Genomic DNA, 17315 nt, shown 5'->3' with positions numbered 1-17315 from the left:
GCTTGAGTTTTCTGTTTGTGGGGTATCTTGTATTAACATTGCAATGTTTATCGTGGTATCAGCACATATCCTGTAAACTGTTTGTTTCATTTATATAGATAAATGAAGATGACATCTTGTGTCAACAGCAGTTTTAACATCTATTTTTCAACTGATAATTTGTGCACATGAGGGATGCTTTGTCAGCAGATGGTGACCCCTGGGCCAAAACATAGCTTTCTAATTCAATCCTCCAACACCCCATCACACTTCATTGTTTCAGTGTAGCTAGATAGATAGATGACTGTGGTGGTTACAGACAGGCTCAATCAAATTAAAATAAAGAAAAGGAGAAAGGAAACAATAGAAACATAATACCCATGTGAGACTCGAAACATATATGACTGCAGATTTTCTGCACTCTTGCGTGTGAATGAATAGCAAGGCAATGTACACTGCATTCCTATAGCAATATTTAAACATGCAACTTTAAACCTAACCCCAACATCTTTCTAATACAATTGTGTACTTACATATATTGTGCAAGGATCTACACATTAAGTACATTGTAACTATGCATAATAACAAGTGCACATGTATTTACTATGTAACTACTATGTAAATACACAGTAATTAGAGACAAAGTAAAGTGTTATCGGAAAGTGTATCTACAGCATAGTAAACGTACCTGTATCCAACAATGTACATATTGTACTCCAAGTAAAATTGGCATAGTGAAGATGGCACAATCTGCCATGTTCAGGAGATTGGTGCATCATGGGTAGATAGTCCCCTAAAGCTACGACCAGCAAACTCGCATCTGGATTCCTTCATTCACTACAAAATGTATTCAATCATTCGTTAATATGTATTTTTTTCTATTATATTGAAGTACTGTATCTGTTATAATCAGTACCGCACAGTAGTAGAGTTGTAATAGAGCTACTTGTTGGATTTAAAAAAAATGTAAATTAAAAAACAACGTTTGCACTGCCAGTCTCCTGATTAACATGATATGTAACTTCACCCTGTATTTCGTAAAGCTTTTTAGACTGTTTAAGGAAGTTATAGCAGTCTGATGAACAGTAAAAACAGGTATTTCTATATTTGCCCTTGACAAAGATGGCACATCTATTCATGCCATAATACTAAGAGGCTTTAGCATGTACAAGGCATTGAATACCAAGAACACCTTGATGCAGCCTGCCCCGGTAGCAAAGCATTTCTTGTGATAAAAACATATTTCAAATGAACAGGAAATTCAAACAAGGTGAAACAGATTTATAAAGAGTGAACAACTGTGCATATGATGAAATCCAGTAATCTAACCACAGTACACTTATTTTGCATGTTTATTTATGTATTGGCTTGTTTGGGATATGCCCACCTGTGTCAAGCCATGTAGAACAGTGAAATGACATCATCCAGTCCTAGTGGTAATAATGGATTGGTCTTCTAAGGGCCCACAATAAGCACTCCTAACAGACTGCAATTGTACCATTATGCATTTCACTGGTATCCTTTTGGAATGCAGTGTGTAGTGCATTTACTGTACATTAAACTCTTGTTTCACGTTTTACCCTTGACTTGCAAAACTAGTAGTCCTTATAGAATCACTGAAAAAAAGACAGATCCCTCTGTTGAAAACATGATGAAATGCAGGCAGAAAAAAAACAAAAACCTCAGAATACCCAATTTTAATGCTTTGCAATCAGTGGAAAACATCTGGTAGTTATTAAACAGAAATGTTTTTTGAAGCTGGTAGCAACCCTCAGGATCAAACATTGGAATAAATATCTGAGAGCAAATAAATATTAAGTTCAATATATTTATTAACGTACTTTTTATTTTTTTATCATTTGAGTAATACACTTTGTGTTTCCTTGGGCTGGCCATTTATTTTCAGATACATTAGTTGAACTACAGAAGTATTTTTTCAAGAAACCCATGACCTTCAGTTTTTAAAGAACAAATGCTGATATGCAAGTATTCTCTATATTATTTTTTAATTAAAGCAATAGTGCACAACTCCCAGCTTTCATATTTTCATTTTTACCGATGCAGGTTCACTGCCAGTTTTTGGGAAAGCACCTCCTAAGGCTGGTTAAAGAACCAGCCTTATGATCAGGAGGTCCCTGGTTCAAAACCCAGCTCAGCCATTGACTCTTTGTGTGTTCTTGAGTAAGTCACTGAACCTCCATCTGTTCTGTTTTTCTGGTGATAGCTGTAATATTTTGTAAAGTGCTTTGTGATGGTGGTCAACTATAAAAGGTGCTATATGAAGATTATTATTCTGTCTCCAGTGTGCTGAGAGACTGGTTTCACACCAAAACACATTGTATTGTAACTTACATATGGTATAATATTGTTTATATTTTAGTTCTGTAGTGTATGTCTCTGCAATAAGATTTTAGAGCAATGTCATTGTTTGTAGTCAAACTCTTGATTGTTGTAGTGACTTTTTTTGACATACACCTAATTGGTAATTGACAGCCAATTAGGTTTAGGCATAGGTATAACTTCAAGTGACTTAACCAAGTAAGGGGAGTCTAGTGAAGGGTTTCCTGTCAGGCTGGTCAGGTATACTAGAGTATCCTTGAGTATCATTGAGTATCCTGCAATCAACTCAACTCAACTCCACTCAGGAATGTTCTTTTACGTTATAAACCAAACCAAATGTCAAAAACAGTTTAAAAATAAATCTGAAGTGAGAAACTTGGAAAAGGGAGGTGCTTACTAACACATGCTAATTCTGTTCTAATCCGTAAATATTTATCAGTCATCATTTTGTTAGGGGATAATTGTTGCATGACAACACGACACCTGAATGAGACAAGATATGACAATCTAGAATAAAAAATGCAATGCCAATTACTTGGAATAAAAATATAAAACAGCCCAAGGCCAGTTTGCAAAATCCTGGCTAGTATGCAATAAGAATAAATATGGAAAAAAGACTGAAACAAATTAAAAATAAAGGAATCTTGGCATTTAATGTAATATAAAAAACATGTGGTTTTTTTCTTCATATGATAGATTTGCTTGCAACTGTATATCTCCTTCAATATATGTTACAGTCAGAAAAAAGGAAAGCAGGCTGATTATTAAGTGATTTGCAATAAAATTACAAGAACAATTAGGAAAAAGAAACTTGATGTGTAGGATGCTGGATAAGCCTGTTATGGGAATAATAAATAAAAAACAGATAATAATAACCATAATAATTATGATATGTTACAGTGATAACAACGCAAACCTTGCAATGTGGTAGCCGTCTCTTGGTTTGATCAGAGTTGATTTTTAAAAGTGGGCCAAAGTGACAGAACAAAGAGAAATACAGTGGCTCTCAAATGTATTCACCCCCCTTGGACTTTTCCACATTTTATTGTGTTACAACATGGAATCAAAATGTATTTAATTAGGAGTTTTTGCCACTGATCAACACAAAAAAAGTCCATAAAGTCAAAGTGAAAAATAAAATCTAAAAATTGTTCTAAATTAATTACAAATACAAAACAGAAAATAATTGATTGCATAAGTATTCATCCCCTTTGTTATGACACCCTTAAATAAGCGCTGGTGCAACCAGTTGTCTTTAAAAGTCACGTAATTAGTTGAACAGAGTCCATCTGTGTGCAATTAAGGTGTTTCACATAATTTCAATTTAAATACACCTGTCTCTGTGAGGTCCCACAGTTGGTTAGTGAAAAAAAAAAACATTGTGAATGGAAAAAAACATAATGACTGACATTGTATCAAAGCTGCTAAACCACATTCTTGTGCATTACACTCCATGGTTAGTGATCACTTTAGACATTATTTATTTATCAGAAGACATATTGATTAAAAAAACAAACAAACAAACAAACAAACAAAAAAACAACCTATATAAAGATGAACTCAACTTAAAAATTAATAAACTGATTACAGCAATTAAAATTAAGAATACTACTAAAACATTAAAACGTGTGCATGTTAAATTAAGCACATAATTGCCAATTTTTTGGAACACCAGTGCTGCATATAAATGACCTCAGTAATTGCTTCAGATAAATCTACAAGGATTTGTTTTTAAATTGTTGAGGTTAATTATTGTTGAATTTTAACATGCCATTTTAATAGGAGTAAATTAAATATCTCAAACCGCTACGACCCAGACAACAGCTTTAAATTGTGATCTGCAATTATCGCCCAGAGTTCTATACTGTAGAATTGTGCATAACATTAATTTGAATATTTCATCTTAAGCTACCCACTTAAACGGCAACATGGTATGAAATAACATTCTAGTGACTTTTTAAAACCAGAAGTTTAAAGCACTTTTATGACCTCAACAGAGCTCCTAGAATCATGTCTAAAAAAACAGAATGTATCCATTAGCATTTACCTTTCTAGTCTGCCCATAATTACAATGTTATTATGCATAGTTACAATGTACTTAGCGTGTGCACGATATAAGTAAACAATTGTATTCAGTTAGGGTTAGGGTTAGGGATAAGGGCAGGGATAGGGTTAGGATTAGGGTTGTATCAAGCAAATAATCTAACTATGCATAATAACATTGTAATTATGTATAAGTACACATGCATTTATTAAGAACATAAGAAAGGTTACAAACGAGAGGAGGCCATTTGGCCCATCTTGCTCGTTTGGTTGTTAGTAGCTTATTGATCCCAGAATCTCATCAAGCAGCTTCTTGAAGGATCCCAGGGTGTCAGCTTCAACAACATTAAGTAAATACTATGTAAATACACAGCAATTAGACACACTTCATATAAAGTATTACCCTTTTACTTGTGTGGTATTGCAAGACTACTTTTTATTCTGGACTTCAGTGCAGGATTCATTTAGAGCCAATGAAAAATGTATGCTAGCTTCTCATATGGCTAAACAACAGTCTCTAAAACTCCTGTGTTCACATAATTTAAAATGGAAAAGCTTTTTGGCAAAATAATCCATTACCTTTGAATTGCATCCGGTGTAGTAAAAAAACAATAAACAAAGCAATATGAGGGACTCTTCCGAAACACCTTGATAAATGCAGAGTCCCTTCTGCCGAATATACTGTCAGACCCTGGCTGATTCTTAATAGTCTACTTACAGCTTTTTTTATTGCTGCTGGACACAGATCATGTAGGAGATGATCAATAGTTCTGTCTGCATCAGCAATCAATATGGATACATTAACAAACATCTGATCTGGAGCTAAGAAACAGATCCACAGATGTGACCGTATGATGTGATGCACAACAGCTTTCTCAATGCATAGAACTGATTTTCATAGGTCCAGGATTAAGCTGAACCAATGAGCCTCGATGTACAGGATAAATAAAAGAAATACAATATAAAGTCATCTGAATTCTTCTTATCACCTTCTTAAGAACATGATACTTGGTCAGAAAGACAAATGTTTCTCTTTAACTTTAAACACTCAGTCATAAGATATGTAGTTCTGTTTCACAGACCCAGATTATTAGTAATCGTGGGCTGCATAAGGCTATTTTAGCTCAGGTAGTTCATGACTGGTACTAATCAGGTTTGAGAAACCAGCCATTAGTGCTAAAAATGTAGCAAAATCTTAGAGAAGAGTTTTGATAAGGTGTCTTTATCATCTTATAAAAACTTTTCATTGTTTTAGTGCTCCTATATTAGCTAGTTTAAATGTAAGATGTCACACTTGCTTCATGTTTTATTAAGATGACTTGTGAGATGCAGCTAAATGGAATCCCGGTAGAGTTCGCTTTGTTAGCTGAAAGCTGTTGTGTAGTAATTTATATTATTTATGGAATATCTATTTATTTTCTGCTTGAGCCAAACTGAAGGGATATCAAACAGGCCAGCATCATGTAGTAAATATAGTCACACCGTTTTGTCTTGTGTTTTGGTTTGTGTGTGTGAGTGTGTGTAAGACACAAACAAGCACCGATACATATCAATTCCAAATTCCAGTTCCAGAAGAGGAGAAATGAAGGAAGTCACGTCTGGAGGAGCAGAGGCCGATGGGAAGCAGACAACCTTAACACTTTCTGGACTGCTGAGCGGTGGATCAACTTCTGTTCTAGAAATGTTTTACTATTATTACTGGAATCCTTGCAAAGGGTGCAACAAGGCAATCTTTTTGCAGACATTCAATAGACTATTTATTTTGAAGGATTATTATTTGCTTGAAAACACAAAAAAACTTTTTTTTTTTTTTTTCATTGCTGGAACAGTAACTTTGTGCAAAGCTAGAAGCATGATGGTGCTGCCTGTCACATCAATTAATTAACATGAAAAAAAAAAAGTAGTTGTTCACTTTGTTAATTTAAGTTCCTTTACTATTGGAAATTGGCAATGTGACAGTTATATTGTGGGTGCATTATTGTGATACACTACAACTGACTAATTTTTTAAAAGCCAGCACTATTCTGGGTTGCAGCTTGTTATTTAGGTCTTTGTACAGTTTAATGAATTGGAAATTGGAGAGCATTACAAGTGGTGTCTTGAAATGCTTTGCGCTTCACTGAAGTAATTAAAAAGGCTTGCACAATACAATTGGGAACCTGACCTATTGTATTGTTATCCACATTCTGCTACCACATGCCACAGGTTCAACACTGGCAGTGCAGTGAGCAGTGACATCATTAGCTTCTAAAAGCTCTGTGACCTGACAGAACCAAAGTCTCTATAAAACCACACAACCATTTCAGACTATAAATGTAAAAGCTTCTGGAAACCTACCACTCATTAAAGTGCTCCTGCAGTTTGATACTATCAAGCAGAAGCGATTAGTACACAAATCAGATCTACAAATGACTCAGCCTGCACCATTATCCTTCTCATTGATTAAGCTTCTGAACTCCCCGTTTTACTGCTCTGCTGTCAACATGTACAATTCTTCTGTCATTGATGTCGTGTCATTTACAACATTGAAGCAGTTTAAATCTCTCTTGAAGATGTAGCTGGAGATGTCTCCTTTTAATCATGCACAAGGCCAATAGGCTCTCTGCTTCAGCCATGCCTTTTCAACAGTTGAAACTAGATAAGACAGTTTAACCATATCGACAGTCTCTAAAGCGTCAATCCCTCCAAGGTGAAAATCCTGTAAGATTAGTATAGAGCTCAGGTGGCAGTGTGTTCATGAACGTCTGCTGGTCATGTGATGTTATATGCAGTTCATTACATGGCTTGTATCGGATAGTTGCTAAATGGTAGTTAATGACAAAAACAAACATGAAAACATGGGGGGAAAAGGCTCATGTGGAAAATTGTTAGAATGGTCTGTTTGACCATGACTCATTGATAAGACTCGAAGGTAAAGGCATTGATTTTTTTTTTTTTTATGTGATTAATGTAGGCTAATATAAACTTCATATAACCCTGGTGTTATCAGCGCTCTCATTATTTCAAAAACCATGAAGTATTGAACACAGTGCACTGTTGACCTAATTGCATTTGTGAATGATCATGCTTGACGAGGACATACAGTATGTAGTAACTGTGAAGCTGAGTTTCATTGACTAAAAAAAAAGGAAAAGTATTGGCCTTATTAATCTGACAAGAGTCACATTATTGTACAGGGTGGTGGAACACAAATCCCAGGTTTAAAATCAATAAAGTAGCAATGCATTCCAAACCGAAAGGACCTTGACAAGAGGTGTATATGTAAAATCAGTCACTTTACATTCCGAGTTCATGTATAAAGCTTGTATTATGAACACAATTACTCAACACCTGAAATGTCAAATCTGCACCAGCTTTAAGGTCAATATAAACAGATCCTGCTTTTTGCTGTTCATTTTATGTAGACATACGTTATCTCAGTGTGTAACATCTCTGACACAGAAACAAAGAAAGTGGATGCTATATAAATGTTGGCTGAGACCAATGCAATCATGTTCACTGTTTTATCATTCTGTGGATTTCCTGCAAGTTCTGAATAAATAGCTCTTTTTGTTTTTGTTTTAATTCCAGATTGCTTTTGGCATTGCAACATTAAAGCAACAAACAGGCCATTCAAATGAACTAAAGCACTGTTTCTGCAACTGCATGCTTTTAAGGGATGCAGGCAAGCGAGTGATCTATTACCACTGGGGCTCAGCTGAAACTGATCTGAGACAGTCACGTATGTTTACATCAGCAGCCAACCTAGATCAAACCAGTCAGTGGATTTCAGGAGCCAGGTGACTGTATTTATAAAGGACAAACACAGATGCATGTTACACTTATAGACGATCTTTGATCTTTGTACAATTTCTCGGTTGCAGATTGGATTGCACAGTGCATACAGAATAGGCAACTGCAACAGCTTGATTTAGATCAAGATGAGATTACGTTTTACAAGCTGGTTTTTCATATGAAAAAATGTGGCTATTTATCCTGTTCTTTGCCTATTCAAACCTTTTAGAAATCGTACCTCATTCAGGCACATTCCTTGTCAGGAATGTTACCTGTCTACACACACTGTATATGTTGTACAGTTCTGTTTAAAGCACCCTTGTACAATCCAGTGCAAATAACAAACAAAATATAGTACAAATGCGTGCTAGCAATAATACTTTTTACAGTGGTTTCTCAATATATATATTGGGCAATCAGTTGTAGTGCATCAGCCATGGTATGCTATTCATCCACTATATTCTATAAGCACTTGTCATCTCTTGGTTAACACAGATGATCCACCCTGCTCTTTCCCCTGCCACACTTCCCTTTTGGGGTGCCCTCTTTGTAGGGTGCATACTTAGAATCTTGTAATCCACGTTCATATAGGTGCTTGTGTTGTTTTTTGGGGAAATAGTTGATGTGATTTAGTGCTCTTAATTAGGAAAGCAGAATGTGTTTTTTTTTTTTTTTTTTTTTTTTTTTTTTTTAATGCCCCCACCCTGGGATTTTTGCCTTTCTGATACACAATAGTACCCTGCCTCCAGAACCTTCCCCTGCACTTCTTCAATCCTAGAGAGAACAGCAGCTGTTTGGCAGGAGACAATTATTGATCAATTAATGATCAACTCTATATATCTCTGAGATTACTGATTGTAAACAGTCGTTCATTATTGTGAGGGAGTATTTTGGAGTCACTAATTTGACTCCCAATAGCTCAAACAAGCCAGATTGCAAAAGACATACATCATACATCAAGAGTTTTTACACACATCACATTTTATTATGTCAGAGAATGACCTTTGTCACAGGAAAGCTCAGCCTTATATTTGACCTTTCACAAAGACCTCCTAGCAGTTACTGCAGTCTAGTACTACATGCTTAACAGTCTGAGGAAAAAACAATGAGTACATCCAGACATTGCTTGATGTCTAGAACTAGTGAGTATATTGTCTGCATGTAGTTACCCTAACAAGTATTACATTCAATACAAGGTGCATAGAGAGGCCTGCAAACTAAGATGGCATTGTCTGTGACATCTAAAATAGGAATGCAAGGAACAGGATATCAGTCAAATGGGTAACAGTTATAAAGACAGGGAACATCAGGCAGTACATTACTGAAAATGAAGATGGTTACGATTCAGACCTAACAAAGGTTTGGAGACACTTTACAGTAAACATCACATCATATAAAGTGTATCAGCAATAAGGCTGTTCATATTATTTAGTGTAAAATAATGATAGAATTTAACAGCTAACTGTACAAGGAGCTGCATTTAAAGTGTTGCCAGAGCTTTTATAAATAGTGTTGGAGGAGATAATGTAAAAGCTTTGACTAACAGGCAATCTGTTATTTAGTAATAAAACAAATATTGACAAAACAGAGGGCTCAAGGCAGTGATGATATAGCTCCCTGTGGACTTTCTTCAACAGAATCTTTAGAGTGCAGAAAACATTATAAAAGCCAAATAAAGGGGGGCTCCCGAGTGGCACATCCAGTAAAAGCACTTCACGTGGAGTGCAAGATGTGCCCTATAGCCTGGGGATCGCAGGTTTGAGTCTAGGCTATGTCACAGCTGACTGTGACCAGGAGTTCCTAGGGGGTGGTGCACAATAGGCCAAGCACTGCCTGGGTAGGGAGGGCTTAGGTCAACAGGGGAATCCACGGCTCACCGCGCCTCAGCAATCTGTGTTGTCCTCCAGCACTATGGGGTGGCCTCACTGTGGATCCACTGTGTGAAAAATGATAGATTGGCAGGAGCACGTTTTGGAGGACACGTGTTCTAGCCTCCATTCCCCAAGTCCATGGGGGGGTTGCAGGCAGCAAGCCGTGGACACAGATAATAATTGGGCACACTAAATTGGGAAGAAAACTGGGGTAAAAATTGGAGACAGCTACATTTATTTAAAAAAAAAAAAAAAAAAAAGCCAAATAAAGGTAGTCTACATTCAAAGGTAGTCAGTACATCATTAACACTAGAACTACCGAGCATACATATATACCTGGAACTATCGCAGCGGCCTTTCTTACGTTCTATTAAAATGCATATAAAACTACAGCAGCATTGCACACTACGAAACTGTTCTGTGTTAAATGTAGTCAAAATAGCGTGTTTATTTTAAGATACCAAACATAGCGCTTACCTTTAATTCCAATTTCCTTACTTGTATTTTCCCATAATTTCTTTATAAATCAGACGTTCCCCCATCCTGCCTGTGATATCTGGAGCTTAAAAACGTTGGTTTGCGAAAATGTTTGCGTTTTGATGTTATTGTCCATTTTAACTGGAAAATAAGTATTTTTCCACCTGTTGATAGATAAATCACGTCTGAAAATGTCTCATGAAGCTATTCAAAACATGTTCTAGGTATATCTCCATAAGTTTCTGCAGACCTGGTTTAGGTATATCTCATATTTCTGCATATATATTAATATATATATATATATATATATATATAGATATATATATCTATATATATAACTATATATATATATATATATATATATATAAGTCAAGAGTCAAAAAAGCACAGGTGCCTAGCTGCCAAATCAGTGGAGAAAAATGCATTTTAAAACCGTGATGTGCCAAAAAGACTGCTCCGGTAGTTCTAGCATTAATAAGAAAATAAGACATTCTACAAAAGAGAGGAGGTAATTCGGCCCAGTAGCTGCTTGTTCTCATAACTTTGTTTCTTAAAGGTTCCAAGTGATTCTGCCTCAACAACATGACTAGGTAATCCATCCCATACCTTCCCACTGTGTGCAAAGAAGTGTCTCCATCCCTCTGTCCTAAGTCTGTGTCCACTTTATTTCCAACTGTGTGCTCTGGTCTTGGTTTCTTGTCTGCGCTTAAAGAAATGGTTTGGGTTAATCTGCCCCCCTCTGAAAAATAATCCACCACTTGGATTCTTTAAGACGGAACTTGACAAAATATTGAGATGAATCAGCTACCAGGAACCAGACAAGTATAGTTGTGCCAAATGGCCTGCTCTTGTTCTTAAATGTTTTTATGTGTTTAACGTTATCATGTAAGCAAGAAATATAGGGTGTACTAATGAGAAGCAACACTTCTTATTTATAATTGATTACACCGGTGGAGATTTAAATACAGCAAAGCTATATTACCCCCAAAGTAAGTAGGTGTAAAACAAAGCTGTCCTCTCAGTTAAACAGTGTAACAGTTTACAGCAGCATTAATGTACCTGTATTTTGCAATGAAAGTAATTTGATTTGTTAGCAGTGCACAGTATCTTCCATGCAATGCTAGTCAGCAGGCTGATTACCACTGGCGGTTTTAACGTGTGTTAAACAATAAATTAAATTGTAGACTTCAGGGTTTCAAATAGTGTACGACCCATTATTGTTGTCAGCATGTCAGTGAAACTGGGGTTAGCTTTGTACACCCCTGCAAAATCAAGAGAGCCCTGGCAACCACCAGAACATTGTACCAACATGACAGGACAGTATCAAGACAAACAGGAATGGATGGCAAATACTAATGTGACTCCAGCGGCAGCAACAGCATTGACTGGGTACTGTGAGGGGCTTCCTCTTCCATGTTCAGGGGCTTCACAACATTCTGCAATGGGGTGGAAGGGAGTGGGGTGGGAAAGGAGGAGAAATGCAATGAGGAATCAGACAAGAGGCGAGAAGGAGCAGCACAGCAAGCACATAGAAAATGGGAAGTAGTAGAACACACAGAGCATTCAAAAAAGCATGTTGGAATGGGCAGCAGATATGGGTTGGGGAAAGAATGTAGGGTCAGTAGCAAGAGCAAACATTTGTGTGCATAGAGCGAGTAATGTCACCACCATTATAATGATTCGGAATTACAGGTGTATTTGAAGAATGGAGGAACGCAATGGAACAGTGGTGAAATTAGGTAGCATTTCAATATGTAAGAGCAGACAGTTACCATAAGAGTGTGAAGAGAATGTGGTGATTATACAGAAGTTACAGATGAAGAAATACAAAGATAATTAGTTTTGAAGCAATAAAGAAACAATTGGGTATAGTTAGACCAATGCAGCATGGAGCAGATTCAGCAAGAAGTTGACAGAAGAAGCATTTGAGAAATGATGACATGTTAGAGGAGATGCAACAGAGCGGTATGGGTTTATAAGCAATTGAGTACATAACAGAACCAGAAAGCAATCCAGTGTAGTGAATGTATAAAGGAAAGGTTTGGAATGTGGAATAAGTACATTAGTTTTCAAAGCGATCAGAAGGAAGATAAAAGAAACCAAGACCACAGTACAATCATTCAAATAGCGAGGCCAAGTTTAAGAGGAGAGAAGGGTTTAGCAGCAGCACATTGCAGAAGTAAAAGCCAGCAGATTGGTGTTGAGTGAAAATGCAATGCATTATGCATTAGGAAAGTATTGAAATGGGAAATTGCAGTGACAGAGTACATAGGAATTTGAAAAGAAAGAGAAAGGGAGAACAATGGGAGAAGAGGGATGGAAAAAATACATAAATTGACAGTTTATTAACATGGCAATGTGACATTTACTATACTAACAAACAATCAACAAAACAACTACAGTAGCTGCCTATATTGTGTATACTGCATACACAGTCTCATCCTGCTCTCGTGTCTGGGGAAGCTTCATGCAGAAGACACAGGGGCTTCGGCATGATTCTGGATTTATTTAAAGAATAAGAAGACATGACACCACAGGCAGAGCACAATGGGTTACAGAGGTAGACCTCATGAATGTTTCATTACACCGAAGGATATTGGGGGTGATGTGGACCTGACAGCGCTTATGCACTTTTATGGGATATGTTTGTGGATGGATCACTTTGTCACAACCTTTGACCTTCTAAATATGACAGTGGGAAGAAGTTGAGTGCTGGTCACATTGTACTGTACATAGAAATGACACACTGAATGCATTATATTCCACAGACAGACTGTTGTTTTATTTATTTATTTTATTGTTATTTTATTGGAGAGTTGTCCAATAAGGTGTTACATTATTTGACCAAACTCTGATCCTATTTTACACCAAAAAAAGAAGCATTGTACTAAACCAATATATATTTGATAACACCGAAGGTGTTAAATACTGTTGAAGCAATATGAGCATCAATACTGATGAAATTATTATTCATTATTAAGTAAGAGTTTAATTAAAATGGAAATAGCAACACTGGGGACGGCATTTGCATAAATACATTGTATACACTCCCCTATACTCCCTATTATAAAGTTTCAGCAAAGACTTTAATAGAAACAAAATGTGAGCATCTGTTTTTAATGATTTGTGTTAAAATATTAGCTGAGATTGTGGTAAATTATTACATTCACAAAATATCAGTCTTGCATTTAGAATGTGCCTTTAACACTAGGTTCTTCTTCTTTTATTTAACTGATTTACTGAATCAAATCAATGAATCCCTGCAATATGCAGCCTGAGGTTTGCAATGTAAAAACACTGAACAGGTGCCACTTTCCAGATACACTGCAACAATAAACTTTGCTGCAGGGAAGTTGAATTGCTACCCCTGTTACTCTAGTTAACTCAAGATGGATATTGATGAAAAGCTGTGGTTCCATTATGTTGTTTAGCAGAAAGATAATATACCTTAATTAAACTGACGCCTGAAAGATGGAGGCTCAATTGTTCACCAAGACAGCCATTTGTTAAATTGTATTTACGGATCACAGGAACATTTTGGTGAAGAAAATGATATTTGCTTCTTATAGAAAGCAGGTTTGGTCACCTTAACTAATTTGTACATACTGGTACAACTGTTTTACTAGCCCTGTTAAATATGTACAATCATTGCCCTTGGGATTTGCAAAACGTGTCCCTGCTTTTCCAGTCTCTCTAGTATTAGCCACTATGAGAAAAGTTTATTTTAATGTGAACTGCAGCACACATTTTAAAGAACCGAAGACGACAATTCCAGCACAGTTGGTTCACAGTACTTTTAAAACTGGAGTTTCTCCAGGTGACCCACTTTGACAGCAGTGGTTTATTAGTATTTTGCACACTGGGTTTCTATGAGCTTATTATCTTGATGAAATTCCCTTTCTACAGTATATCTCAATATTGTTTTATAAGATACAATCATTCATTTATTTTTTCTTTTATTCTTAACCTCAAATGTTTGTTTTATATAATTTACAAAACCAGCACCACCACTTCAGTATCCACAAAACTCATTCTGTACAAGTTGCCCCTGTCTGCATGACAAACGCCCAAGGAGCTGCACAGTACTATTTCATATAAACGATGTCCCTTACCTGTAATATCTGACTTCTGTGGCATGGTGAACTGGTAGACTGCTGGCTCTGAGGGACCCAACTTGTTTAGTGCAGTAATCTCAACTTCATATTCAGTGTTCCACTGTAACTGCTGCAGGATGATTTGGTCTTTGGCACCAGTGACTGTCTTCTTTATCCACTGGTCATCTTTATCTTTCTGTAATCAATAAAGAAGACATTCTGTATGCATGTAGAGTTCAATTCTCTGAATGAGTTGTTATTCTGGAACTTAGGAGGGTACGAGGGTAAACAGATTAATTAACTTTTCAGATAACAAGTCTTTTAAAGGTCAGAAGCATTGACATCATCCTTATATCCTCCATGCTCTCTAATACCAGGCTTCTCAAAGACAGAAATGCTCTTATTCTTCATCTTCTCAACCATGGTTACCACAGAGCTGACAGGAATATTCTTTGTATTCCTTAACACTCCCATGCACAACCATGTGACCTTAGTGCTGAGGATGAAATACTCCCACTCTCCACCACAGAACACTTTAGTGCTGGGACTGAAATGTTCCTGTTTTTCGTTATTTTAACCATCTATTTGAGTTGAAACTAACATTTCATTTTTTTTTTTGTTTTTTGTTTTTGTATTGAATATATATATAAATCATAATTCTCAATCCCTGTATATTTCATAGTCGGAATATCCTTTGTTCATACAATGAAAAGCTGTGGCCTTTTTTTTTTAAATCACCACAGATACATTATCTTCTCCCTGCATTTGCTGGACCTTTCAGGCTCAAACTTACATTTTCTATAAAACCAGATATCGATCGATCCTGCAGCTTCTTAGAATAACAGGAAGGAGATTTTCCAGTAGCACCAGTAATCTACCCATTCAAACTTGACCCAGAGACATTCCCGTTCTTCTCAAAATCACTTAAGAAAACTTAATCTGCACACAGTGCATGGATGGCATGATTTAGTATAGAACATTTCAAGACTTACAAGTTGAAACCGTTCCTCAGAGGAACCATTTCCTCAGAGAGACTGTCTGTGGAGCTGCAGATAAGATTATTATTTTATTTTATTTTATTTTATTTTATTAAGGCCAGTAAAATGTCAATGAATGGCACTGAAGCAAAGAACGAGGCACCAGTGGATGAGATGGTCCTCTGTCATATCCAATAGCATGTCATGTTTGAGAAGCTCAGACTTCATGAAACAGGGAAAAAAAGTTATTAACTAAAAGGTCACAGCATGGTTCCCAGAAAGATGGAATTTCTGTCCCTCTGATTACTCTATTTTGAGTATTTATAGCACTAATCTGCTTGGGCCTGGAAGTGAAAACAGTTAAACGACAAGGTGGGAGCTGGGAGTATTTCATCCTCAGCATATACAACTCTCAAGGGACAGGCCCAGAGCTGGGAAACAGACTAGGTTAGAATTCCAGCCTAGGAAGGCATTCTAGCCCAGAAGGTGCATTTGTTAGAACTGTTGGAGCTAAGATATTGAGTGTAAAAGGTTTGTAAGACAGCTTCAAGGTGCAGTGCGTTATTCAGGACAGGTATCAAAGGGGAGGGGTCTAGTTTAGACCTGTCAACAAGGCACTTCCCCCTCCCCCACCCCCCATATCAGTGTGAGATATTTCCACTGTGCATTTTAGATCCAGGTTAGTGTATTCTATATGGTGCCTGTGTGTGGTGATGCTGAGAAGCCCTGGTCACTTACACTCCTGTACTTGACGATGTACTCCAGGATTGGTGCTCCACCATCGTCCTGCTTGGTGATGCTGAGCTGGAAGGCTTTCCCTCTTCCACTCTGGCCGTGCACTTTCGGGGGACTGGGCTCCCCTACAGACAACATAAACAAACACAAATTAGCCTCCAATTAATCCACTAACCCTACCTGTTCTGTTTTTCTTTTGTATGCTAATATGCTTTTCTCACTTGCTCTCAACTGATCCCTGCCTGATTTTGCTTCAGAGCACACAATCTGCTCTTCATTTATTCCCTCATATAGAAACATTCTCCTAGCTCTGCGAAACAGGAGCAAACAGCAATATTAATGAAAATAGGTTGAAAAACTAATTAAACAGGAAGGAAAAACACTTGAAGGAATTCATTTTTATTTGAAATATACCTCTCTAATTATATGTGTAAACCCCAGTTTGCAGTTTAACAGTTATTTTTAACAACTAATACTGTATGTTAAGGTTAAACATAATGAAACATGCACAGGGTTTAAAGTCAATCTTTTTTAAGTTTAATTCATGTAGTTCTTAACACCAGCAAAATGTATGTATTTATAACCCACTGACCCTATGCTGACAATCCATTTAATTCCTGACACAAGCAGTACAATTATGGTTTGTATTTTATTTTTTTATGTAGTATTTTTACTCCTTATGAGTGGATCTTTCAATGTTGGGTGTAATTTCTTTAACTGCAAAAGCAGTCAGGCTATAGAGCAAGTGATTGCTCTCAAATGCTTTTGAATATAATCTTCTGGAGAAAAGCTCTGGAAAGTGGGGCAGTGCAAAATTAGCTCATGACTAAAAGCACTGAAAATCAGCCAGTACATGTAATTGTTTTTTTTTAGTTAATTAACTGTTTATAAGCTTAGCTTACACAGTAAGTTGTGGCTCGTTTATAATCCACTGGCCCCCAGGCCCTCAGTCCCTATGATTCTTGTATCAGTGAAATGAGTTTCCATTGTTTTCAAAACATTTTAAAGAGAACAGTACTTTTTGA

General features: G+C 36.7%; 1 protein-coding gene across 2 annotated transcripts in view; it reads right to left on the bottom strand.

The window, feature by feature from the left end:
• Positions 1–17315, bottom strand: part of LOC121328147 (neural cell adhesion molecule 2-like) — a 279149-nt gene that overhangs the window by 7271 nt on the left and 254563 nt on the right. The window contains exons 14-16 of one of the 2 annotated variants that reach the window (XM_041272662.1): positions 16294–16415; positions 14597–14774; positions 11092–11920 (exon numbers count right to left, since the gene is read on the bottom strand). In XM_041272662.1, coding sequence (XP_041128596.1) covers positions 11808–11920; positions 14597–14774; positions 16294–16415 — 413 coding nt within the window. In that variant the 3' untranslated portion in view covers positions 11092–11807. Of the gene's footprint in view, positions 1–11091; positions 11921–14596; positions 14775–16293; positions 16416–17315 lie in introns of those variants that run through there. The other variant, XM_041272661.1, reaches the window with a different exon arrangement.

This window comes from Polyodon spathula, chromosome 15 (assembly GCF_017654505.1).
Source record: "Polyodon spathula isolate WHYD16114869_AA chromosome 15, ASM1765450v1, whole genome shotgun sequence".
Lineage (NCBI taxonomy): Eukaryota > Metazoa > Chordata > Actinopteri > Acipenseriformes > Polyodontidae > Polyodon > Polyodon spathula.
This window is presented reverse-complemented; position numbering and strand designations above follow the sequence as displayed.